General features: G+C 37.9%; 4 protein-coding genes across 5 annotated transcripts in view; 1 reads left to right on the forward strand and 3 right to left on the reverse strand.

The window, feature by feature from the left end:
- Positions 1 to 7,592, reverse strand: part of eya (eya transcriptional coactivator and phosphatase 2) — a 111,031-nt gene extending 103,439 nt beyond the window's left edge. Inside the window, exon 1 of the mRNA XM_076412939.1 lies at positions 7,374 to 7,592. The gene's annotated coding sequence lies outside the window, so the exon portion shown is untranslated. The remainder of the gene's footprint in view (positions 1 to 7,373) is intronic.
- Positions 2,441 to 7,003, forward strand: LOC143201747 (uncharacterized). Its single transcript, XM_076412995.1, has 4 exons — positions 2,441 to 2,578; positions 4,188 to 4,281; positions 6,348 to 6,580; positions 6,632 to 7,003. The coding sequence occupies exons 2-4, from the start codon at positions 4,215 to 4,217 to the stop codon at positions 6,896 to 6,898; spliced, it is 567 nt and encodes a 188-aa protein (XP_076269110.1). The 5' UTR covers positions 2,441 to 2,578; positions 4,188 to 4,214; the 3' UTR covers positions 6,899 to 7,003.
- A 6,069-nt stretch (positions 7,593 to 13,661) lies between the features above and the next one.
- fus (epithelial splicing regulatory protein fusilli) overlaps positions 13,662 to 27,986 on the reverse strand; it is a 58,708-nt gene continuing 44,383 nt past the window's right edge. The window contains exons 8-10 of one of the 2 annotated variants that reach the window (XM_076412935.1): positions 23,844 to 23,915; positions 16,745 to 16,977; positions 13,662 to 15,054 (exon numbers count right to left, since the gene is read on the reverse strand). In XM_076412935.1, coding sequence (XP_076269050.1) covers positions 14,944 to 15,054; positions 16,745 to 16,977; positions 23,844 to 23,915 — 416 coding nt within the window. In that variant the 3' untranslated portion in view covers positions 13,662 to 14,943. The remainder of the gene's footprint in view (positions 15,055 to 16,744; positions 16,978 to 23,843; positions 23,916 to 27,986) is intronic. The other variant, XM_076412936.1, reaches the window with a different exon arrangement.
- LOC143201045 (protein commissureless 3) lies at positions 20,739 to 23,841 on the reverse strand. Its single transcript, XM_076411890.1, has one exon. The coding sequence runs from the start codon at positions 23,839 to 23,841 to the stop codon at positions 23,278 to 23,280; it is 564 nt and encodes a 187-aa protein (XP_076268005.1). The 3' UTR covers positions 20,739 to 23,277.

Genomic DNA, 27,986 nt, shown 5'->3' on the forward strand with positions numbered 1-27,986 from the left:
TTTCATGATATGGCTAAAAATCAGTTTTAAAGAATTTTTACCCAAATTCTCATTACGTCTTTATCTTCAAAACATCTTTCGTTATCGAAATAACAATTACACTACGTTATTGAGCATCCAATTTTACATATACCATGACACTTTCATCAAGCCATCTTAGTTTCAACAAGAGTTATAAGGAAAAGTCTGAAAATGGCCAAAAATCGCGATTTTTCCTGAGTATATATATGGAAAAATGGCCAAAATATTTCAGATCTCTAATTGAGCTGGAACTTCCATATGTCCTTAATTATGGGGCTAAAAAAACGTAGAAATCATCCCTTTTGCTTTATACTTAACAGTTTTCATGATATGGCTAAAAATCAGTTTTAAAGAATTTTTACCCAAATTCTCATTACGTCTTTATCTTCAAAACATCTTTCGTTATCGAAATAACAATTACACCACGTTATTGAGCATCGAATTTTACATATACCATGACACTTTCATCAAGCCATCTTAGTTTCAACAAGAGTTATAAGGAAAAGTCTGAAAATGGCCAAAAATCGCGATTTTTCCTGAGTATATATATGGAAAAATGGCCAAAATATTTCAGATCTCTAATTGAGCTGGAACTTCCATATGTCCTTAATTATGGGGCTAAAAAAACGTAGAAATCATCCCTTTTGCTTTATACTTAACAGTTTTCATGATATGGCTAAAAATCAGTTTTAAAGAATTTTTACCCAAATTCTCATTACGTCTTTATCTTCAAAACATCTTTCGTTATCGAAATAACAATTACACCACGTTATTGAGCATCGAATTTTACATATACCATGACACTTTCATCAAGCCATCTTAGTTTCAACAAGAGTTATAAGGAAAAGTCTGAAAATGGCCAAAAATCGCGATTTTTCCTGAGTATATATATGGAAAAATGGCCAAAATATTTCAGATCTCTAATTGAGCTGGAACTTCCATATGTCCTTAATTATGGGGCTAAAAAAACGTAGAAATCATCCCTTTTGCTTTATACTTAACAGTTTTCATGATATGGCTAAAAATCAGTTTTAAAGAATTTTTACCCAAATTCTCATTACGTCTTTATCTTCAAAACATCTTTCGTTATCGAAATAACAATTACACCACGTTATTGAGCATCGAATTTTACATATACCATGACACTTTCATCAAGCCATCTTAGTTTCAACAAGAGTTATAAGGAAAAGTCTGAAAATGGCCAAAAATCGCGATTTTTCCTGAGTATATATATGGAAAAATGGCCAAAATATTTCAGATCTCTAATTGAGCTGGAACTTCCATATGTCCTTAATTATGGGGCTAAAAAAACGTAGAAATCATCCCTTTTGCTTTATACTTAACAGTTTTCATGATATGGCTAAAAATCAGTTTTAAAGAATTTTTACCCAAATTCTCATTACGTCTTTATCTTCAAAACATCTTTCGTTATCGAAATAACAATTACACCACGTTATTGAGCATCGAATTTTACATATACCATGACACTTTCATCAAGCCATCTTAGTTTCAACAAGAGTTATAAGGAAAAGTCTGAAAAGGGCCAAAAATCGCGATTTTTCCTGAGTATATATATGGAAAAAAGGCCAAAATATTTCAGATCTCTAATTGAGCTGGAACTTCCATATGTCCTTAATTATGGGGCTAAAAAACGTAGAAGTCATCCCTTTTGCTTTATACTTAACAGTTTTCATGATATGGCTAAAAATCATTTTTAAAGAATTTTTACCCAAATTCTCATTACGCCCTTATCTTCAAAACATCTTTTGTTATCGAAATAACAATTACACCACGTTATTGAGCATCCAATTTTACATATACCCTGACACTTTCATCAAGCCATCTTAGTTTCAACAAGAGTTATAAGGAAAAGTCTGAAAATGGCCAAAAATCGCGATTTTTCCTGAGTATATATATGGAAAAAAGGCCAAAATATTTCAGATCTCTAATTGAGCTGGAACTTCCATATGTCGTTAATTATGGGGCTAAAAAAACGTTTAAAACGACACTTTTGTATGTAGTCACACTTAATTAACATGATGAAAATAATGATAAACAAATCAAGTTGGCTTACTCGCATTTATCAATTCTAAAGTACCTGAGATCAAATACCGCTGAGGATTTTTTTTTCAAATATTGATTCATAATTCATAGTAAAATTACAGTAACCAAACAAATATGTATTGAATATGATTGATATTTAACATTCACCATACAGAAAAGCCTTTTGTATATCAAAATATGGCAACAATAGATCAAATTGGCCTTGTGCGGTACCTGTAACATCGTGTTACTGCCAGGTTAAATGTTTTTATTATTGATATTAGAAATATATTGCAAAATCTGAACATATGACCACGTACTAATGCGCTGTTTTAGTACGTGAGCTTAGTATTACGTCATCGGGTTAGATGAGAGGAATCACGGAAGTAACAAGGAGAGATTAGACCAACAAAAAGCGAGATTCGGTATTTATTCAACGGGTTAGCTCGTTTCGCGTCTAGTTTCTGGTCAGTAAGGTCACCGTCTAGTCGTGTTTCGGCCTCCAAGCATTAGAGTAAGTAGTAGTCCTGTTTTTTCGATTCCATTCTTGTTTGTTTTGATAATCATCATTGTAAATGCAACAAATAAATAACGTTGACTCAATACTGAGCTATGTTCAGCTTAAAAGGGACTAGGTTCGATCCCTACTGAAAACAAAAAACTTTTTTAAATTTATTTACACAAAATTATTGATATTTGTAAAACTTAAGTTTAAATTAGGTCGGTAATAAGCTATTTACCTTTTAAAATAGTTTTTTTTCTCTAGTACATTAGTGTTTGCCTTAATAATCATCATATAATTTTGGTAATAAATATCAGTCTCCCAACATAGAGATATTTCTAGTTTGCAAGGGATGGACTGGGTTCGATTCCTACTCAAAACCAAAAACTTTTTTATATTTATTCAAGTAATATCGGTTCTAAAATCCCATTTTTTTTAAATTTCATTATTGTTTGCTTTAATAATCATCATATAAATGTTGTAATTAAATATCATTCACCCCATACAGATTTATTTTTGGTTTAAAATAGACTAGGTTCGATTCCCACTAATAATTAGAAACTTTTTTAAAACTTATATTTAAATTCGCCCGGAATAAAGTAATTCGGCTTTTATCGTGTGAAATATAAGTAGTTTTTGAAAACCGATCCTAATCTACCAATTAGAAAGGAAATTGCGTAAAACAAAGTTGAAATTATTTGAAATTACGTTGTTTATTTCTAGTGTTCGTTAATAATTTGGTTCTATTTATAAAAATCTCGGAATTTTTGATAAATCCGTTATATTTGTCGTATAGATATTTCGAAATGTTCCTGGGCATAGTTGTTTTGAACGGATCTGAATAGTTGGTAACCTACTTTTTTGATATATATTCTTTTTACAGAATCTAAAAGTATGATTCTGATTTTTTTGAAGACTGTATTCTTTCTTGTCTCAAGAGGTAACAGGAATGATGATTGAATAACAGATCCTTACATAGAAAAACGAACATATATTTATTCATTTTTTATTATTAGATGATGAGACGTACAACGGAGTGTTGACCTTTTGGGAGTCCCTTATTATCGAATGGTTTGAGTATTTTCAAAACTTATGTGGCTTTGTAAAGAAAATCAATTTTATGTCAGATTAAAAGCTTTTGAACATCTGATGAGTTAGCGCGTAAAATATGTCCGGATTTTCATTAATTAGTTGTCGTTCGTTAGCTGTCAGTGTTCGGGTCAAAAGTGTTAAGTAAAATCAGAGCGAATAGTAAACATCTGACACAAAAAAATCTAATTTTTACTTATTACTAGTTAATTTTAAACTGAATCAAGTTGGCTGTGTTTATCGTTGTCGATCATAGATTGCCTAGGATCGATTCCCACTGAGAGCTGATATATTTTTTAATATCTATGTGTAAATGTACACAATCAAATCTATTTCAAACATAATTACAGTCGATCTCAATACATACCGACGCAAAATCACAAACCATCTCGCGACACTTCTTGACTATTGGGCACACACGCTCCGCCGTTAGTCAAGGTCGCCGGTTAAAGCCGAGAAATCACCCGGCAATTGAATAATAGCCTCCGTATCGGATGGTCTTTCAAGGCCCGCCTAATGAGTTTTGTTCCAGGTCAGATCGTTCCTTCGTCCGGTGGAAATGGGCATCGAGGATTCGGACTGCGAGTCGGATTTCGAGGTGGAGGGATGGCACGCGGGCCGACGAGGTAAGCAGAGAACGTTTCGCGGTAATACAGCGATTTTAGGTACAACATGGCAACGTCGCATCAACTTAACTACAAATATTATGGATTCAAACAATGATACGTTGTGCACAATACGGCAACCACTGTGACATTTCACAGTGTCAAACTTCGGCTGTCAAAAATCCATCGTCTTACTCCGAAACTACCTTTACTGGCTCTGAATAGTTATCACAGTGACGTAGAAGTTCCAGATGATTTAAAATGACGTCACTACAAACTTTATATTATCACGGTTATTTTTGCGTTACCAATTGCCTGTGAGTTTTTATAAAATGGCATCATTTAAAAATACTCACACGTGTATTTTCGATATCACTAATGAAAAAAAACAAAAAAAAACAAACCACTATAAATAATATAAGGAAATAGGGATATTTAGCACGACATGACAACGTCGCGGTTTATCAATTTGAATACAAACAAATTACGATTTCATATTCTTTACCGTACTGTCGTAATTGTATATCACGCTTTATATTATCGCAATTATTTTTGTGACATTCCTATTGTATGTCAGTTTTTATAAAATGGCATGATTTAATTTCGATATCATTCATTAATAAAAAAATATATATCTAACCCACCATATATAATATAATGAAATAGGGATATCTTGCACGATATGGCAACGTCGCGTTTTATCGATACAAACACAAACAATTCCTACCACTTATGATATTAATGAGGGTCTATTCATCTAAAATATATAATATACAATGGCAAATTGTCGGTAAAAACCCGTCAATAACAAAGGAGCGAGAAAAAAATATCCTGGGTATCTCTGAATAAACGTTCACTTTTTATAACGACCTATTAGATCATTAATTTTTTTTCGACTTGACCGTTAATAATTTTTCTCGAAAGATTTAGGTGTTGTTTGCAAAATTAGGGAGACTCTTAATGGAAATCTTGATTCAGGGGCAGAGCTGATAGTATTTTTTAAATGTTGGCCATTGTTTTGACAGTTTTTCGTAGCTAAATACCGGGAATTGATTGTTTTATAAAGCGTCTTAAAGGTATTATCAAAATCCTTTGGTAGGTGCATCTGTCCTATCCTTTATAGTCCGGAATATCCAGTCCGGAATATCTTTGTGATGTTTGCGAATGCTGCTGGTTCTTATTCGGAGTTTGGTGGAAGTTGAGAATTGTTATCAGGATAATATGCATATTATCTAGTGAACTGCCATCGTTGCATACGGAAATACTGATTCTATTGATTGACTTGGCATTTTAAGCAGATATTCTAGCCTGGAGACTTTTTTATATTTATCAAAGCTTAAACCTCACGAGGATTTCTCAAATATTAAATTAATTTTGTCAAATTAGAGCTTCTCGAACAAAACAAGACTTTTTTTACCATTTTTCAGTCCAGTGGATTTAATAAAAATCCTAATGTTACTTTAATACGATAGAAGATTGTATATTCTATGCAATAAAATAGCCAATGCACGTCATCAAAATGTATGACGTCAGCACGTCGCAATGTTGCCCCATTATCTTAGAATTTCGGTTTGCAACGTTTGCCGGCCTGTAACCTCTAATTATTATCAATAATATTTTGCAGAATTTTGTAGACATTTGACAACAGGGTCGACCAGTACCATCACAAATCGAGCAGCATCATAAAACGTTGTATCTCTTTCTAACCGGAGTAAAATGAGGGGGAAAAATCCGGCTCGAGTTTAAAACGAACGTTTACGTTTTTACAAACTGCCTTTGTCAGTATATTCGACGTCATCTACGATGTGCATTGGCTGTTTTATCGAAGGACCATTTGTCAACTTCAACTGTCAACCGTCTCGAAAAAGGGGTTTAAAGTTTCGTCTTTGGATTCCACGTCACTTAAGCAAGTATACGTCCGAAAATAATTTAAATATTGAAAAATCCTCTTAAGAGCACGTTCCTAAAGGCTTAAGATTCGACATAATGAAACAATGGATTTTTTTCACATTCCTAGACTAGAATACCCCTTTCAGCAGGCTACGTTGGCCCTCTTTGACAGTCAGTCAATGCTTTTTCGATCTTAGGTTCCAACGATTCCAGTAGCAGCGGATCGGGCAGCGGTAGTGGCTCAGGAAGCGGCAGTGGCAGTGGTAGCGGCAGCGGCAGTGGCAGCGGTTCGGACTCCAGTTCGGGCTCCAACGACAGCGGCTCCCACAAACGCCGAAAGCACAAGAAGAAGAAGAAAAACTGCCGCAGGAACAGATCCAAGGACCGGCATCACTCCCACCGACGTCACAGCGGAGATGATTGCGGCGACGTATGTCGTTCGCTATCGGATCCGACGAAATCTAATCATTCTTTCTTGCAGTCCCACTCCCGGGGAGGCTGCAACAGCAGCCACTACACCTACACGGAAGGAATGTGCTGCCTCTGCGACAGTCAACTCTCCGATCACGCCGTGGGCGCACTCAACTGCTGCAGCCACGTTTTCCACCGTCCCTGCATCCAGGATTGGTCCAGACAGGTGAACAGGTGCCCAGTAGACGACCGAGAATTTACCGAGATCATAGACGAATCGGATATCGTCCGGTATACGTCCAATTTCTCAAATTCTTGTAGTATAACTAAAGGTTAATCATATGTCCAATAGCATATAGAATAAGCATTAACGTTTGTATAGCGACAAGTAAAAAAACCTCACGATACACAATACACTAAAACAAAAAAACTCAAGATAAAATAGCTTTTTATTTTTTCCCGCTATAAATATGTACCTCCAAACTTAAAAAATATCAGTTCTCTATTTAAATTGATTTGTTTTTCCTTGTAAACTTATATTAAGGTGGAAGAATATCCATTTTCATGTGCTAGACTGATCCAGACGGATCAACAGGTGTCCATAACATGTATTAACCACGTAAACATCAAAATTCTATAAATATTGTGATACAAGGTTCTAATAATCCGTACTTATTGCATATTACTGACTTTAAATAGACTTAACATGTACAAAAAAGGTAGAAAACCATGAGAATAATAATACAACACATTAAAATGAAGTCAATAATGATGTTTTTGGTCCCGATATAAATAAATGATAAAAAACTTACATTTTTACTTCAATTGCGTGCAAAAACTCGGGCGGCTCTGGAAAAAAACTCTGCTGTGACCTTTTTTCAGATAAAACACGGAATCGTATCCATTTCCATCGATTATCGTCCTTTCCGACACACGAAAACGATTAATCCGCCGGCTCCGTTCGAATTTTTACGATTTACAATGAGACGGTTGTCAAACTGACGTTTTCGTTTCTTCTTTTCTCGTCGTCGACCGCCGGACCGCGGCCACACACGCGATCGCTTTATTAATTGTCAGATCGATGAGTCGATAGCGGTGACGTAGCACCGCTTCGTTTTTCTCCTCGCTGACAAATTTCATCGGCCCAGGGATATTTTTATAACCGTCCGGCTAACGATTATGGGCCTGGGACGGTTTACGAACGCCGATACGTCGTAAAGTGACGCGTCGACTCCCCCGTGCCCGATAATTAAAACGGAAAAATCACGCCCGATAAAAAGTTACCGACAGGGTAGATGTCATGTTTTACCGACTCTATGCGTCGAAGAAAAGCCGATCATCAACGGAGGTTGTCGAGCGGATAATTTTGTTTTTTTATTCGTATTTTTTGGAATATTGTCTATATTTATTTATTAACTTGTCGGTCGTTCATAGAGTCCAAATATTTCTCCACGTAATTATTAGTTGTTTTCGCATTTTGTCGTAGAATTTTAGGACTTAATTACCAAATATCGTGTTACTATTTCAGGCCCCTCCCACTAATTTTGATTATTCCGTCAAAGTCAAATAATAAATACGCAAATAAAGGGATCGTTTCATTTTCAACGCCCTGTATAGACGTTCATCGATCCCGGCCACCGCATACCAATTAAAATAATACAATTATATTGAGGCACCCCATAAGTTAGTAACAAAGGACCTTGTTATTTAGGGTGGAGCGTCGGGACGGTGATTATCGGCGTCGCCCACGGACGCCACGCGTCCAGGTGCGTCCCTCTTTAATTAGACGGGTTCCCAGATAGGTTTTCGGGGATTATCTTCGACCCCCCGTCGGAAAAATTCTCATCTCCGCCGACTAATCGATTGATGTTCGACAAAAAAACCAATGAAAACCAAACACTGCCATCTAGTGACCTTTTTGCTTCTAATTATGTATAATTTTGACATTACATTTGACATAAGTCAATTGTTTGTAAACAGTTTTTAAACTATTTGAATAATTCGGTTGATTTTCGGTAATAAAACGTCGAAAATTATAAGTTTAGTGCTTAATAAATGTGCGATCTGTATTTTTCTTAGTATAACGCCGAACTGTCGTCGGGTAGTGTCGATAAATTTGAAAAACATGAGCCAGTGGTGTTTAACACAATGAACACGAAATCTTTCGACTTAATTATGTTTATAAATGATCGCCAACCAAGTGAGCGTCATCAAAGCGGTAAGTAATGTTTTCCTTATTTTTCTCTTAAAGAAAACAAGTAAAAATATCAGTGTGCGTCAAGTTTGCTCTCAACGGGCTTGCTATACGGAGGGCACAGGTGGGCCAAGTTCTCTTCGCTGTCGAATGTTAGATGGGACACACGATCCCTCGGAGCCGGAGGTCCAATTTTACGTTTCGCTGCCCCTTTTGTTCATTCATCGGGACTAATTTACCAAAATTCAGTGAAAAAAGTGTCGAGTTACCCGGGGGTTTGCTCTTTTTTTAAACTTATCTCGCAGAGATCCCAGGTAGAGATTGTTCTTTTTTAAATTTTCTCAAAAAATGTCTATTGTAAAATGCGTACGCTACATAAATAGCATGTAATAGCTCAGTTTTATGAACACGATTTTATTATTTATTTAGTCGTTGGTGTTATTCGGGTTTACAGCGTCCAGTTTATCGGTTGGAATCGTATCTATGGTAGAAAACCCAAAGAATGTGTCAAGGGCTGGACGGGATAACTCGGGAATAGTAGGAAGACCTTTCTTAATTACTAATCGGTTTACTGTTTTATACAGAGCGTCATATCTCGGAAACTAAGAGATGAGTCTAAACTTCGAGACGGATTTTTAATAGGCACAATATATTTCTCAAATTTTCGCGAAAAAAATTGACAAAAGGGGAATATTAGGAATAAGAATTTTTCGAAAATTTGAAAAGTCCTCACAGACATCAAACTGCGGTGAAAAGTGCGGCTATTATTTTGGTGAAAATACCAGTTATCTATCTCTTATTGTTCTAGTTCCAATGATTTCAAATTGCTTCCACTTTGCTGTGCTTAATGATTTTTTTCACGTTTTAAGGCAAGATCTTGGATCACTTCGTATATCCATTTGAATTCGAGGGCATTGTGCAACTCTAACCAGTTCGGTTGTTTGAATTTAACATATCGTCGAGATGGGTGCCGAGATGTTTAGCCGATTCTGCTTGAGGAATCGGGCATCCGTCTAGTGATGTAATTTAGTCTTTGTCATTTCGCCATGCCGCAAAATTAACATGGACAAGATTTGGAGCTGTTAAGCTGCATTTTCCGGTCTCTAGTCCATTCGTAGATCTTGTTGAGCACCATTTTTATTTTTTCTACAGCCTTATGCAAAGATACATCTTTTGCCATGATAACTGTGTCCTCGGCAAATGTTACTGTTTCTTCTGTTGTTGGGATATCAGCAGCGTATAATAGATACAGGAGTGGCCCCAAAACACTACCCTAGATAACTCCAGCCGAAATAAGTTTATGTGTTGAGAATGCCCTTTTACATACGACTCTTCAAGAATATTCTTTCGAAAACACTGATTTCCAGTAGTTGATAATATTTCAGTACATAGACGGATGCACACGAACTGTCGAACAACAACGCATCCCCCGCCAGCCCCGACAATTTGGTGGAAAAACAATAAAATCTTTGTGCGTTCGCTTGAAAACGCTATCGAGTTACTTGCCCTGCCGTTGTTTTTCTCTTCGCCCCCCTCCCTCCCCTCGCCGCTCCTTCGCTCCTCACCCGCGTTCTCGACGCTCCTTTTCTCTCTTTCGGGGCGACGGATCGGAACCCGCATCGCGTCGTCGTTTGACAGGTGATTGACAGGTCCGAGACACCGCCGACTGCGATTTCCGCCCGCTCGGCCCGGTTGCCGACCTTTCGGTTGTTGTTTTTGCCGAGCAGAGGTCGCCATGTGTACGCGAGCCCGACCGTCAAGTGTTTCGACGTGGACGACGACGTCCGTGGAGGAGGGTGAGGAAAAACACGCCGCGATGGATCTCAGGCGGCCTGTCAGCGGCCGGGAAAATATCCAGGCGCGAAAAACGCGCAAGGGTCTAATTCTCGAGACGCCCGGCACACGACGTTGCCGGTTCTCGTAAATTGTACGTATATTTGGAGAATTCGCTAATTAACCTACAATTTTCCACATTGTAATAAACATTACAATAACAAATCAAAAATTATGCTTCTATAAAAATCAGCGATAAACTGTTTTCCATACATGTGTGATGTAGAGTTCGTGGTGCATTTTTTATGTGGAATCCCCCTTTGGTCTAGCCTACAAGCATCCATTTATCTTTACAATCTGAACGAATTAACCGATCTCCCAGCATCTTCGATCACATTGTTAAACGAACAAAATTCAATCTTGTCCCTGTCAAAATTCTCATTTCTATTCTATTTTTTGACCTCATTTGCTCAAAATATCCAAGCCAGCCAAACCTCCATGTTTCTTATTCAATTTTAATGCTATGTATTGACCATATGATCAACGATCTGTGATTTTGATGAGATATGTTAACATAAAGAACATCGAGTTACATTTATCTGTTTCGTAGTATCAACTATACCTAAAACATATGAATTCGGTATGGCAAAATAAAAAAAATTGAATGGATATGCACCTAGATGGGATGTCTGTTCAGATAAAAAGTGTTGTAATAGCTTTGTTGACAATATTCACAAATTGATGATTTATGCATTACTGTCTACCTATGATCAAACTATAATCATAATATGAACAAGTAAATTCTTAATCTTAGAAAACAGAGCTCCTACCAGTGCCAGGGTGAAACCCGAAATGTCCGTTGCGGCTCGTTGAATTCTACCTCTCGATTGCTTGTAAATGGCAACGTCGTAATATCAAGCGGAAACTGCCGAGGTTTACCGAACGACGACCCGGACCTTCTAGATATAGCCACCGTTAAAAAGACCGGTCGGCTTTTAATCATCGCGTCGCGTCAGCCGATGACGTTTCATTCTGACAATCGTACGGTGATAATCGGGGAATCGTCGAGATCTAGGGAGGCCGGGCGCTGTTAATCCGAATTTCCCCGTCCCGGTAACAAAACACCGTCGACGTTGTATCATTATCTCTGTCGCTCTAATCCCTTTTGCGGAGGTCATTCATTATTTATAAGTAAGTGGCCCCCACAAATATAATCCATTCAAAATAGCAGTCAACTCTCGTCATCTCAATATATGACGTCAAAACTTCGCTATGTTGCCGCATGTAACTATGTAATTTTTAATACAGTTATGTTAATGGAACAAAAATGTTATAAAATATAATTAATTTTAACACTATAGTACATATTTATTACAGTATTATAATATTACAGTTAATTAAACAGCCACAATCGTTTGTAGATTAGATTTGCTTTATTATATTTTCATTTAACTCTTTTCTAAACTGCCTATGGAGACTCAATTCACAATACATAAATCATTAAATGCAAAATTTAATCATACATTGCCGCCCCATCCAGTATATTCTCCAGATTTGGCTCACTTTCAGTATATCCTATTTATAACAATGAGTAATCGTATAACAACTACATCATATGCTATTTTCTTTTCTAATTTTTTTCAACTAAGATTCCAACAATTCTGTAACTAATAAAACTACTTTTAGCATAACTCAACTTCAATAAAACGGTTTACCTTCAAAACAAAATTTCTTAACGACTATCTCTCTTTTATCTGAGCCAAATTTCTCTCCTCTCTTTTGGGGTCTCTTTTTGTCATTCTCCAGTTTGTTTTCTGTCTCCATTAACGTTCAAATAAGACCAGATCAATGAAAATCACAAGGTGCTAATGGTAGAATGGTGCTATATAATAAATTTTATACAACCTTTAGAGTGCATTTGGGTTTATATTATATGTTTATATTTATATATCTTAGAAATTAAAAATTAACGAGAATTACAAAGTTTTGGAATCTTTTGTTCATCATAGGCAACCCATTATACTCAAATAATATAATTGTTTTCTATTATATTGTATAATATCACAGTTTATAAGTAATGTGGTAGGGTCGGTTCAATATAATATGTATTATTGCAACTAAAATATGAATACAACAACTATAAAAATCGATATTTACGAAAATGTGAGATACATGAAGTACAGATACATCTGTCAACAGATACCGTCGGTTCATGAAAATATAGACGACTCTGTTATTATTGTTATCTGTAGTTAAGTACTATAAGATAGATATTATTTTTCACATGTGTCTTAGGAAATAAAATAGTATATTATTATGATAAAACATATAATTAAAATGAATACATTGCAATATTTTGAATGAAAATTTAATAATAGTACCTGCGGCGCCATCTATGCAGGTTTATCAGAACGTGGCTTGACACATTTACCACTATTACAGTAAACTATATTCTAAGTTATACATAATGGAAGCTGGATTCTTTAAAAAATAATGTGTCTGTATGAAGATATTTCAAATATATGGAAATGAGATATGTTAATATTAAGGCAGTTGTGTAGTAAAAATTATTTAAATAATGTAACTTTAATATCTCGGTTTATTAAAAAGGAATAGGTCTCAATGATCATTAATATTGTAGGTATTCTGTTTTTGAAACTTTGTAATTATTGATTGAATCTTACTAGCTTTCTAGCGGCATTTGAAATCATCGCATTCTTTTCGAACTGGTTATCCTTACCATGTTGTGTACAAGTTTATAAGATATTTTGTGTAAAAGTCGAAAACAAATAGCGAAGCTGGAAAGCTGTGAAGCAACTTAACACTAAGGGTTTCATTAATATTAACTGTCATTTGACAATCGGGAGAGCCATGTTGTTTTGGCATTACATAATTACATCGACAATGTTACAATCATTGGAAGCATATATATTTTCTGTCAAATGTTTCAGGGAACTTCATTTATTGGCGCAAACTTTATATACGATATAACCCTACAGAAACCGGAGTATAGGGTTAAATTGGCACAGTGACTAAATTTTCAATGGCCAGGCTATTACAGTACGCTAAGAAAACATAAATTTTTTTGTAAAGACACCTTGTAAAAAGACTGGATTCCATTAAAATACACAACTATATTAACAAATGATATTTATTGTCTACAATATGAAAAACAAAAAACAGTAATATATAAACTGACAGATTTATAATAAATCTTCATCTTTTACCTCTCAACATTCCATAACTCTGTTTAAGTAGCTATCTGCATATATATATTTCAAAAATACATATATCTCTTCTCTTCTGATGTATCTATAATATTTATATATTCATATTTATATATCTTTATATATAATAACGTGTAAATAGACGGGATCTCTTTAAGAGCCTCATTTACAATTTGTGATCACATAACGAGCGATAGGCTTATTACAAAATCAAAACGTTTAATTGGTCCGGCGATTTGGGGTATAGGGGGGGACGAGGTGGGGGGTCGGAACCATCAACGTTCGAATCTTAAAATCGTACTTGTCATTGGAATAATAGAGACCTAAACCTAACAAAGAGGGGGATATCGGGGGCGGGGAAACAGGGGGGATATAATTGAAGTGTGTTTGGTTAAAATTGAGATTTTTCTTTCGCGGCATATAATAGTGCATATATGTATGTCTAAAACTCGTGACGCGATATGTAAAAGATAGCGGGCGCGCGTTTGGAGGGGGGGGGGGTAGATGACGCGCCACCTGGGGAATATAATTTCAACTCTTATATAACGAGGAATAATTACGCTAAATATCTTTATCTATTTAATAATCGGAACTAGTCCTTTTCTCACGTCTAGCGAACTATACTTATTGCACGTTATCACTAACAATTACTTAATTAATCTAGTAGTTTATGAGTTTTGAGCTAAAAGTGCTAGGTTATCCTAACACGGAAAAGGCAAGCATCGTCGCGTAAGTCCCAGTTGCCTTGGGAAACAGGAGAACGTCTTTTTGCGTTTTTTTTTGGTTTCGCTACGAATTAAGTAGAATCTCATCGAGTTGTCAGGTAACTGTCACCATTATTGACAGCTGAACGTGGGGGACCGTTATTTTTCGTCCGTATGTGGAAGACTTGGGATTCTGTTGTTTTTTTCCTCGACGCTGGTCGATAACTAACTAAAATTATTATCATAGTGATAATTGCTACTAATTAAATTGACTAAGGTGCTGTTTACGGTGAGGGTAAACGAAGGAAGTGCCGACGGCGAGTCGATTTGCGTGGGGGGGAGTCGACGAAGGGGCGTCGGAGGATCGGTATTTCCCCCGTGGACTGGCCTAAACTTAACGAAAACAAGATACAGGGCGTGCGGACGTACCGAACAGGAGAAAGACCTAACGCGGTGGGGGGACTGAGCTTGGGGAAGGGGGGAGTTAACAACTTATGGGCCTGGGGATCGCTTCCAGGAGTCTGGCGTCGATTGGCGGCATGTTCTGGATGGCGGTGGCCATTGGTGTGGGCAGACCGAGGCATTCCGTCTGAATCTGCAACGAGAAAAATACGATATTGTTATAACAACAGTTAAGTAAGCAATTATATAGTGGACGGGCTATATGACTGTTTTATTATGGGTACCATATTCTATATCTAGGGACAGTGACTTAATACTGAGGATATACCAGGTGCTAACATGTATACTCATCATTCTGTCTCTTTAACAATGCCTTTCTTAAGAAAAATCGGTACAATATTGAGGATATACTGTTGAGGCTAACCACGAATCGATCTATTTTTTGGTAACTTCATAAGAAACGATGCGCTGCTCAGATAGCTCACGACTCGTATGCCGGAACGAGTAGTAATCAGTAGGAGCAAGGTCCGAAGAATATGAAGGTTTTCACCAGTTTTGGTCAACATTGGGTCGAGGAAGAATAACGTTGTCGTGTCTTTGATAGTATTCCGGGCTTAATCCATATTTTTAATCTTTGGATTTGTCTGATTAATGAATCCTATTATTATTCTTTTGTCTACGATATTTCTGGTTCTGTGCCCTACTCTTCTAACTTTTTGTCGTTCATTTATCGATTCCTTAAATTCAAGGGGGTAACTTACCTCATATCCTGATTTCTCTCTTGATGTTAGGGTAGTTTCCTCTGCAGTTGACAGAATTTCTTCAATTATATTTTGGGTTTGCTGCTGAGAATGGTTTATACTTTCGAGTCTTACCTTTGAACTGATTTGTTCCTGCATTATAAGTCTAAAAGTGTACCAGTTAGTAAATTTGTCAGTAAGTTTAGGCCTTTTTGTTTCTGCTGATGAGATAGCTTTTGAAATGTAAAAATCCAGTATGTCTTGAACTTTAATACTGTCGGTGGGCCAGTAAGTGTGTTCGTACCTTAAATGATAATTACAATTTGTAATATTAATTGCTGTGAGTGATTGCTAAAAGTGGGTGTCATTCAGACGCCTCCAATAATAAAACTCGGGCCTAATTTTGAAAATGGATCTCTATATTGTTGTCTTATTTTGTGTCTTGGATCACAATATAGAGCTCATATGTTCATTTCAGCGTTGTTCCTTTCCGTTCTAACTATTGTAACTTGTATTTCTTCTTCTTTAATTCCATCTTGTTGGAAATGCTGTATATTTGGTTTTAGAATTAGAGCTGTTAGAGCATCGGGTACGTTCACTGGTATGCAGTATCCAGTAGACATATCATGACTCTGTATTTTAATGTTGATTAGAAAAATGTATCTCCGATGTGGAAGCTATATCTGTTATTTGTTTTCAGAGATAGTTCTAGTTCCCGGACTGGCTGATTTAGTCGATTTACGTTCCATGTTCAATTCAGTTTGAAATTCACTGAACAACTTCACAGTTGGTTACATTTTCCTAGTTTTTTATTTGAATTTGATTAGATTTTTTGTCCCATATAATCTGTACCGTTGGAATTGCTATTCCTTCCAAGTTTTTTCTTTCCAATGGTAGAAGGCATTGAAGAGTTTTGAGCTTTTCGAATTGCCTTAATCGTTGTACTGCTGTCTTTTTAATTGGCTGAAGTTCTTTGATTTTCTTCTAGAATACTACACATTCTTTATAATTGGTAGGATTGGAAATTATCAAATTTAGCAATGAGTTTAAGTATTTTAACAGTCGTTAGCACCTAATGTTATAAAAGCTCTAGGGGCATGTAGCTTGTGTAGTAATAAAGGTACATAACACGGTTTATCTTACCAACTGAGGCTGTTGTTGCAATCCCGGACTCTGATGCGGCGGTAGGGGCGGTCCAGGGGGACCCTGCATGTAGTAGCCGGTCGGCGACACGGGCGGACTGGGATACAGGGGCCAGTAGATGATGGGGGTGTGCAGGTACTGTCTGGGCGGCAAGGGCGCCGTAGCGAAGTGCATGGGGGCGAATCCCGCGGGCGGATAGCCCAGACTGGCCGGAGGGGGCAGCATGGTACTACCTGTCGGCGGAAAAGAACGCATCAGCGCGACGTCCCGTCCGGGTTGACGCGTTCGGGTTAGGTGTAAGTGTTATTTCATCCTATCGCCGCAGTTTCCCCCTCCCCGCCGCGTGGCCGGAGAGGCGGACGCATCCACAAACCGTAGGCGTGTCATGAATGATAATTACAAGACATGTAGACGTGATGGGGAGTATTAGGACACGAGAAGCCGCTCGCGACTCGGTCCCCTTTCGTTCTCTAGCGTTTTCGGGGGGGTGACGTTAGTGTTTTTGCGTTATCTTATTTCGAACTGTCAATTAAGCAACAATATCTCACCGCCAAAAACAGATAATCATCACAAACCGGTATTTCTAATGTATATACCTATGAAGGACCAGATAAATCTTTTCTGGTGATGATTCCAAAACTAGTCACCAAAAATAACATTCACCAATCCCAAAGATCATCAGCCATATCAGGAAAGTTACCAAAGAACATCTGAGTAGCCACTTATATCCTGAAATATTGACAACCCTGGAAAAAGTTTCAAAAATTGTAACCTCGCCAAAGTCTGTTGTTTTCAACCAAAGATATACTTAGAGAAAGATAATTTGGTGATCATTCCAAAACTAATCACCAAGAAGAGCATGGTTCAGTCACAAAGGTCATCGGCAATACCGAGGACGTTAATAGAAAACAACGAACTAGCTATTTATATCCTAAAATGTTGACAACTCTGGCCAATTTGAAATAGTTTAATTAATTAAACGTTGTATAGCTGTATAGTGTCGATTAACACTGTAGATCTTAAGTAAGGACCAATGACTTCTTATTCCTTGTTACAATGTAGTTTAAAACCGGCAACCACGTATGGATAAAAAAACATGTGGATCAAAAAAAGTTGTTGCTCGAAGGACAGTTCGACGTAAACTTATCCCCAAGAGAATAAGAGAACATATTCCGAGAACGAAAAAGGTTCGACGCCTCTTGTCCTTAGCGATAGCAAGTTGGAAGTGGAGAGGCAGTGTGTGTTTGAGTGGGGCGGGAGGTGGTCGGGTTGAGGATCGTGTTTCGTGTAAGGACGGAAGTAAAGAAGAGAGTTTCTTGTTAAATAAGTAAGTAAAAAAGACTCACCACAGTGCAGCAGTATAATCTAATCACCATTTATATTCCACACCATTATCCACTGTAGCGGAAGACACCAACGAAGAACAAACGCCGTAACCCTTGGGTACCAACCGAAATATATCCACTAGTTACCCGCGAGATGGCGCCGGCGTCGCTCCGTTTTCGATCCCGCGCCGTCTTTTGTTCGTTGTCGCGTAACCGATAGCGCAGAGGTCAAGTGGGCCGTGGATCGAAAACCAGCAACGCGGCATGCTCCATCCGTTATCAATAATTAAATAATAATAACAACGAAAATACTTATTAGACACCTGCAACATGCCTGGTGTGAATGTGTGTGAGATTATTCGATACAGTGTCGATAATACAGATGTCTGTTTTTAAGTGCGTTAGAAAATAGTCTCGATATTTACGTGGAGATTGGAATTGGACCACCATTTGTACTGCGAAGTGCTGACAACTCAATAAATGACGGTTTACAGCTACGAGAGAACATTTTTTTCGGTAATAGACCGACGGTGTTACTTTTTGGTGCAAATTATAAATTGGAGGTTGAGGTTCTTTCTGCCTAACTTGTATTACTGCACGACCAGAATCGACATAACCCCAGGCCATGGGATTTAACCCTACTTGATTTTTTTATGAAGTTATTTGACGTCAAATGTCATATTTGTCAAGAATAATCTCTATACTGAGAGTACATGTGACCAGCAAAGTTGTGGTTGCTGGTGTATCATTCTATGTATAACGACGTTCAGTTGTTTTCATGAACTGTTGGTTTAAATCTTATAATATTGGACCGTGTTAATTAACTCAAGATAATAAAACAATGCCTCTCATAAATATTGGATTGATCAGAGTAAAGTTGTGGACGTACCACATAGTCCAGACACATCTCCACGTGACTATCTCTATGACTAACCTCATCAAACACTTAATGTTAAGAATATACTAAAAAACGACACGAGTATGTTGCAGATATGTAATAATAAACCTTCTGTCCCAAAAAAATTCGAACTAACACATGCAGTACGCCAGCTAGACATTAAAAAAGTTGAGCATACATCAAAACGCATCACAGTATTGTCAGTTTATTCTTTGTGCGTCCTCATTGGTCTACAAGTGACAGATGATGTTTACAAGAAAACGTCAGGTGGATTTAACTTTAAATTATTCTTCAATAAGTTTGTTAAGATAACAAAATTATTTATTATTTGATAAGTAAACAATTTTTTAAATAAACCATCTTATTAATCAATGTATTCTACCTAAATGCTCATGCTCAAACTTTTAGATATACGTATAACACAATACCACCATCTTACTGAACATTAAATTGTAAGTAAATATTGAGAGTACCCCTAATTTTTAATACACTGTTCCAGAATTTTAGGAGAATAAATGTAATCAAAATTATTTATTGCTGAACTGTATTTTTGTAATTTTGTTCTAGAACTTTCATATTTATAATAAATTTGACTAGTACCTTATCAAGCAACTAGTTTAACTTGCGGTCAATGCTTTCTTTGTTATATCATTTTTAAATATCTACCTAGGCTTGACTTTTTAACATTTTTTTAAGGAAATAAATGACTAAAAATTTTAGGTCTCCAAATGGACTAAATTTCTCATATCTGCTAAATATGATGATGAAAAAAACATAGAAATTATCAATTTTGCTGTATATCAAATATTTTTTGAGATAGTAGTAAAAATCGAATTTAAAATTTTTTTAACAAAAACACATTTTAAGCCATATTTCCTAAAATTTTGAGATTTACATAAAATATGACGTCACCACCTTATTAAGCATCAAATTTTACATAAGTGATGATATTTTTAACTATGTATCGTACTTTCAACCGGAGTTATAAGGAAAAGTTTGAAAGTGGTCAAAAATCGCGATTTTTCCTGAGTATATATATGGAAAAATTGTCAAAATTTTTTAGGCTTCCAAATGTGATGAAATTTTCGTATTTTATGAATATTGTGATGAGAAAACGGAAAATAACGTTATTTTTCGTGTCGGACTCATGGTTTTTAAGATATAAGCAAAATTGTTTTTAATACCCAACTAGCGAAAAAGGTATTTTATAGATTTTTTTAAAAACTATTGAACTTACAGTAAAAGTAACGATACCATCTTATTCAGCATTTAATTCTTTGTATGTAGTGACAGTTTTAGAGAACTATACTGCTTTGTTCCATATTTATAATAAGATATTCAAAATTAACTATCCAAGATTATTAATACTTACTTATAATGGCGAATAGAAGAAAAATTAGCTAAATTTATTTATAACTTTATAACAAATATTTTCATCGTTATTTTATAGAACTTTTAGATATACATACAATATAATTTTACCTTATGGTTAAGCATTAAATTCTACACATATGCTGACAGCCCTGTCGGTTAGTTTAAACGAGTTTAAGCTGGTGCGTTTTAACGTATGCCAAAAAAAAGAGGTTAGCGACATCTTGGGACAGACGATCATATGCGTCGGGCGGGTAAGGTCGTCGCGAACCCCGTAACGCCTCTTCTTCCCCATCCAGAGGAGTGCCATGACGTATCTCTTTGGGCTCGGGACGTCCCCACCTACCGGACCGATGTCAAAGTAGGAAAATTTTTATACTAAACAACAAAACCCAAAGCATAGTGACGTAAACATTTATTAAGTGTCAATAAAAAAAATTAGAACAAATATACTCGTCAATGAAGTATACAGTGAGCAGGGATGAGTGACACCTATTCGCTAGACAATGAACGAGGCCTTGGTGACGGTGAAAGGCATGCTCTGATGAGAGAGTGAGAGAGGGGAGAAGGAGGGCGGTTAGTACGAGAGTAAAAGTGACGATGAGCGGGGGTGAAGAGGGATGGTGGAAGCTTCCGGTACCCCTTCCCAGCTATAAACAGCATCGGACGTCCGCACCCACCCCCTGAACATCCACCATGCTCGTTCCAGTTGTGCGGGGGGGAAGGAAGAAGAAGAGAGGCCGAAACGGGACGACACGGAAGAGGAAATATAGAGCGAGAGAGATAGAGAACGATATATGTATGCATTAGGTACAGAAAAAAGAGACAGACAGATATCCCACTCGCACTGTGCGCCGTTCTGTTCATCCGTTTTTTTTGTTAGTACCACATCCACCAAAGAACCCACATTCAAAATCTAGCGAAAGCCAAGAGAAATATTCAATTATTAGCAAATCAAAAGGCTTATATATAACTAATTAATTAATTAATAAAAAAACACACTACTTATGCGGTCTCGGGCGGGCGGGCCGCGAGACGCGCCTAATGAAAAGCCTTGGGACGAACCCGGGGTTCCGCGCTCGTTTCGACCATCGAGTATTCAACATCATCATCATCATCATCATCATAATAGTACGGGCGATAGAGGGGGGGTCGAAACAGAATGTCGACGGCGCCGGGTTCGTCTCAAATCCTTTCCGCATATCCAGGAAAAATATCATAATCTAAAACCTATGATAAACTAAATGTCGTATATCCCAAAAAAAATATATCTATATAAATTAATTGCTTTGCGCAACAACTGATTATATATATATAACAATAATGTATTTTTTGTACAAAACCGTCTTGTATTAAAAAATATATTTATATATGTGTAATTTTCGCTTAACTACTGTCAAAAAATAAGAGGAAAACACCAAGGGGTAATAAATTACGGTCTGATCTGATAGCCCACGTACGTCGCGCGCCGCACGTCGTCCCGTCGCACTTACCTTCCGCAGTGAGCGACAGGTGGAACCGCGTGGCGTTCGACTACTCAACCAACTATTCTCAAGTCCACCCCTCACATAACCTCAAACCATTGAATGTTCGTTAGTATTCGTTTACGTTAATTAGAACTGTTACTGACATAAAAAGCAATTAATAACAAGTTGGAATGTATATTCGATCACAATTCGGATCACTGTCCGTGTCGCCGGGGCGTCTCGTCCCCTCCCTATTCCACTTAACCTAAAAACACAGTCCCTCCAAGACCAGACGCTGCTGCAATATAACGCGATTGATAGAGGCGTTCGCTACCAATGTACCAACGGGACTGAAAGTTTGGGGTAGTTTTACGTGCGTTCACACTGAGGCAACGTGACTAAGAGAAACGCCTATGAAACTATATACAAGGCAGCGTGTATTGTGTATTGTTATCTATGTTATAGTTACTAAAATCAGGTATGAGTATCTCGACTTGGTCATTAAATAATTCAAACAATATACATTAAATTATATTGTTTATAATGTAGGTATGGCGTTCAGAAAATCTTGCCAAAGCATCACAATGAACTTGAAAACTCTTACAATTCATCCAGGGCGTTTACGGTTAAAGAAAAGGAAGCTTATACTAAGCAATATACTGCAAGACAGTATAAAAAATGGAAGAAGCAACCGAAAAAACTGAAATTGATGAATGAAAGGCAATGACAGTTGAACAGCGCTAGGTATCTTGATGCATTACCCCGTCGGAATGACTATATTAAAAGGAAAAAACTGAAATGGTATTACCAAATATTAAAAGCTAAAAAAGACTACAAAAGACCTAAGAAGTGTCGTAGACATCAAACCAATGAAGAAGTTTGCAACGAAACATTAAAAAACACTGCACTTTGATGTTAACAGAAGGAAATCTAATTAGAAACGTTTAAAATGTTTCACAGATTACATATTACTGGAGCAATCACAAACACTGAGAGCTTTCTAAAAAATGGTTAAACCATTAAATTTAGTATTTAAAATTATATTTATCGTCAGTATGTGTGATAAAAAATACCAATTGTATAAGCAGTGTGGACTGAATGACGACTATTTTCAGTTACATGATGTTGCGCCAGTGTAAAGACGTCTTTAGGGACTCTGGGCGGTGTAGACACCGGGTGTCTACTTTTTTCTTTGCATAATCGATATTAATTCTTTACAATTGATAATAGTTTGAAGTGTTTGTGCTCAATGCGCGTTAAAAGCGAAAGGAAAAAAGTACACCCGGATGTCTGTGTCACACGAACCGAGTGGTCTTTGACGAAGGAATTAGAATAACGAACTAGAATTAAGATTATTGTCATTTTAAGGCACTTATATTTACAAGTAATTAGGTTGCGAGTTTGTCTCGAGCGAGTTTGTCTCTAACCTAGGGCGGATATTTCACGCGGAAACAAGGGGAGAGTATTGCCGTTCTACATATTCGGGAAAAAGTGTTGGTACATGGGGGCCGCGGCGCCCGCTGCCGCCGTGGTGGGCACGTACGCCCGTTTGGCCGAGGCCGTCTGCTCCTGGAAAGCGTCGCCGTAGCTGCGCTTCATGGCCACGTGCGGTGCCGCCACCAGTGGCAGCTGTGGTGCCGGCAGGAGATGCGGCGCGTAGGGGGAAGGGGGCTGCATCGCCAGCGGCAGACGGGGGGCCTGGGGCAGCATCACGAAGTGTCCGGCGGACAGCAATTGGGGCGCGAGCAGGTGCCCGCCGGCGCCGGCCTTGGCGGCCGCCCCGCCGGCTCCCCCGGGGGAAAGGGGTGGCGGCGCGGCCTGGCCGAACATGGCCAGGTTGTGCTGGGCCAGCTGGCCCATCAGCAGCATCTCGCTGTGGGCCTGGGCCTGCGTCTGGCGGGCGAGCAGGTTCTGCTGCGCGATCAGTTGGGCGCGTTGCTGCGCGTGCAGTAGCGTCGGGTCCCAGAGGGAGGGCGGGGCGGCGGCGGCCGCGGCCGCGACTGCCGCCGCCGCTGCCGTCGAGGGCAGCGGCAACATACCGGGGCTGAGGAGAGCCGGGGCTGCGGGCGGTGGCGGGGCCGCCTTGGCTGGAGACGGTGGGGCGGGGAGACCTGCAAAGGATAGGGGGGTCGTTTAGGGGGGAGGCCGCGTGCTGTCGTTATGACGGAGATGGCAATTCGACGAGCAACCGCGTGTCGTTGTATTGGCGTAGTATTCCTCGAGCTCTGTGGCGAATCCCGCGGTGTTACGGTATCGCTCTTCGTTAAACATAACCCCCTAGATAAATCGTATCGGAACCCACTAGAATCAATCGGTTTGTCCGTTGGTTGTTGCACGAATAAGTCTTGCTGTTGTTTTGGCTGCCTGAAAGTTTCATTCAGATAACAGGTAAATTGAAAAGTCCCCGGCCCGACACATAGATGGCGCTACTAGAATTAAATCCATATGTTTTTTTAGTTAGCCCTAACCCTCAAAAGATGCGTGTATAAATTTGACAGCTGCCGGATCGTTAGTTTGTGAATTATAGCATTTTGAGTGAAGCAACTTGTGTTATTGTGAAAAAAATTGATAAAAAGGAATATCGCTTATCGATAAAATATTGCTTTTTTAAGAGAGAACATACAGTTGAAGCGAAAACTTGGTTTGATGCCGAGTTTCTGGACACTGCCCCAGCAAAATCAACCATCAAGGATTCGTATGCTAAGTTTAGACGTGGTGAAATGAGCACCGAAGACGGTGAACGCGGTCGACGCCCAAGAGAGGTTGTTACCGACGAAAACATTTAAAAAATCCACAAAATGATTCCGTATAACAGTCATCCGAGTGAACTGACGATGAACCCGCTCCAAAGCGTGGGAAAACGCAACAGACGGTTGGCAAGGTTTTGGCGTCTCTATTTTGAGATGCGCATGGAATAATTTTCATTGACTACCTTGAAAAGGAAGGACCCTCAACAGCGACTATTACATAGCGTTATTGGACCGTTTGAAGAATAAAATCGCCGAAAAACGGCCGCATTTGAAGAAAAAGAAAGTGCTGCTTCAACAAGACAATGCACCGTGTCACAAGTCAGTGAAAACGATGGCAAAAATCCATACATCCACCGTATTCTCCACATCTGGCCCCCAGCGACTAGTTCCTGTTCTCAGATCCCAAAAGAATGCTCGCTAGGAAGAAATTTTCGTCGAATGAAGAGGTGATCGCCGAAACTGAGGCCTATTTTGAAGCAAAGGACAAATCGTACCACAAAAATGGTATTGAAAAGTTGGAGGGTCGGTGTAATCAGTGTATCGGTCTTGAAGAGAATTATGTTGAATAAAGAAAACCAAATTTTGCCAAAAAAATGTGTTTTACTATGGTAGGCCGGGGACTTTTCAATTGCAAAGGACAAATCGCACTACAAAAATGGCATCGAAAAGTTGGAGGGTCGTGTATCACCCTTGAAGGCAATTATGGGGATTAAAAAAAAACGAATTTTGCCAAAAAAATGTGTTTTAGTATGGTGGGCTGGGGACTTTTCAATTGACCTGTTAGGTATAGGCTAGATGATTATTTTTAATTTTAAAATCAATGTATTTATATTATATTTTTGTGTTTTTTTATTACCGACATCTAGCCTATTGGTACAATGCACTTTGATGACGCTTGATTGATAAATATATCAGGCCTATAAATTAATTTTAACGGACTTACAACAATAGTGGATATTTGTTCAGGATGCCAGACAGATTACCCAGAATACGGATTCATTTACAGCTTTATGACTGTTTGTTTGGGTCTCTATGGCCGATTCACGTTTTATTATTGCTGTCTGGCCTCTAATTTATTTACTACATTACCGTTATAATGTATATTGATCAGAAGCGAAGCTTATTGGCAGCTACAGTCTATGCAGGCTTCGACTGCTTTCACAAGTCTACAGGAGTATTCGAACACAGGACCTTGGTGAACACGTCAGGTGATCAACTTGATTCACTCACACTAATTTGCTCGAAATAAAGAATTAAAATAAAAGTTATGCGCCCAAAACCGCCCTTACGATGTAATATTTTAAGTACAAACTATTTTACATCGTTCAATCCGTGCCATCTTCTTTTATTGAACGTAAGAAACTTATTTTACACCACATAAATTATCATTCATCATCACCACTTCGTATGACGACACTAACAAACGTTTCTCCGTATCGACAAACCTACTGGCATTTTATCAATAGATTTTTGGGCGATAGAAAATTATTTCCCTTAAATAAACGCACCTGTAACTGTTGAAAGTGATGATGATGAACGGTAATACATCGACCAACAATTTGATTGATTCTAGTAGGCTATTTACCACAAAAAATATTTCAAAGAATCAACTTATCAACACCAACGAATATATTCTTATTTATTTGGGCCAGGAATTCATTCTTATCGGTTACATTTGATCAGTAGCAATGATCTTTATGGTTAAGTTAGCGCGAGTGCTTTTTACCTGTCATTGTTAGTGTTTTATTTATTATATTATCTCCTCACAGTTTCATTTACCCAGAAAATAGCTTCATAACGCCATTAAACACTTAATAGAAAGTTTGCTCGGCTTCCTTCGATAAAAACTGGCTTAAAAAAATTACTGAACTCTTAAACCCTGACAGGATGTTTAGAGTTAAACAAGAAGAAGCTTACTCAACAGGAAACAAAGAAGGTGTACATCAAGGTTGTCTTTATACCACACACCGACATCATTTGCTGAAGATGCTGCGATATTTGCTATTGGAGATAACAGTGAAGAAGCAACAAGAAAACTGCAACAACAAGTAATAAAATAAATAAGTGGAACCAGACAAGGAGAATAAAAGCGCACGAGAATAACTCACCAACAACCAAACTGTTCATATACTATTAAATATGAATAATATTATTTATCTCATACAGTAGCAATTCTAAGTATCTTGAGAATAATCTTCACAAAAGACTTCGTTAGCAGGAAAACATCAAAAAGAAAAAAAACTGGAATTAAGATACAAAAAATGTATTGGTTATTTGGAAGAAAATCGCAATTATCAGTACATAATAAATAGTTGCTGTAGAAACACTAAAACTTATATGAAACTCATGGAATTGAAGATGTTCTGCTAGAAGTTATATCAACATATTACAAGTATTTCAGAGTGCTGAGAAGTATTGTGGATGCACCCAGATAACACAGGAATGTCATAGAGGAATTCAGGAGATACACAGCAGAACTTGAGGAAAGACTCCAGACGACACCGAACTACGACGCAGTGTCAGGAGCAAACCGAACCGAACCAAACCGCGTGACCTTATGTATTTGTGTAGTGAAGTACGCTAAATAGTGAAAACAGTGAAGTTATTATTAAGATTTAGTAAGTACGGACCAATGGGTCTTCCTAGATATGTCGGGGGTGGTTCAAATATGATGGAGACAAACGCTGTAGATGACGCGCATGTATGTTTTGAAGGTCGTGACTTGAGTTTGTGATAGCTGTGTGTGTGGCATAGTTTTCGTCGGGAGCGCATGTTTCACGCGCGTGCTACGACCATGAGTGAACGTCAAGTGCCGACCGCCGTAGCACGACGTATTGCAATTCGTTTTTTTAGTATGGGAAGGCGTTAAAAAGACGGAAATTTTAACCCACTGTCTAACTGTAAGTTAGTCGAGAATAACTAGTAATAACATATTAATAAATAAAACAATAATAATAATATTATAACTCAATCTACATTGGTACTTTCTCTTAATAAATACCCACTCACAAAAACGATATAAGAATTGATTCCTGACCCTAATAGATATAAACTAACACAGTACAAAGCCAATAAGCACTTCCCATAATCCTTAATATTAAACCCACCCATTATCTGGAATATCTACACCAAATTATCGCCGGAGATTAGAACGAGGAACACGCCACGAGCGTTCTGACGCCGATGCCGATGAGCGGCGCCTTCAAATGATACGAAACTCTGTTCTGGTCGCTGATGGCGCGTTCCACGTTGACCAATCCCTCATGGAGAATTGTTATCAAGCATGCAAAACTCCCAGGTTCATCACATATCTCTTAACCTAGTCATGAATGATTCGAATACACCAAGTGCATACAGAGTTTTGGATATATTTCTCTCTATATGTATTTTATCTTAGATTATGTTTTTTTACACCGAGGTTTTCCCAAATTG

The sequence above is a fragment of the Rhynchophorus ferrugineus genome, unplaced genomic scaffold, assembly GCF_030347505.1.
Source record: "Rhynchophorus ferrugineus isolate W39M unplaced genomic scaffold, kcgeb_rfMv2 rfM8, whole genome shotgun sequence".
Lineage (NCBI taxonomy): Eukaryota > Metazoa > Arthropoda > Insecta > Coleoptera > Curculionidae > Rhynchophorus > Rhynchophorus ferrugineus.

Bases quoted from the DNA above. Each gene is read 5' to 3' on its own strand.
- LOC143201747 (XM_076412995.1), top strand. From the start codon at position 4,215: ATGGGCATCGAGGATTCGGACTGCGAGTCGGATTTCGAGGTGGAGGGA. The intron at 4,282-6,347 runs GTAAGCAGAGAA...TTTCGATCTTAG, and splicing joins ATGGCACGCGGGCCGACGAG to GTTCCAACGATTCCAGTAGC. The intron at 6,581-6,631 runs GTATGTCGTTCG...TCTTTCTTGCAG, and splicing joins GCGGAGATGATTGCGGCGAC to TCCCACTCCCGGGGAGGCTG.
- LOC143201045 (XM_076411890.1), bottom strand. From the start codon at position 23,841: ATGTTGCCGCTGCCCTCGACGGCAGCGGCGGCGGCAGTCGCGGCCGCG.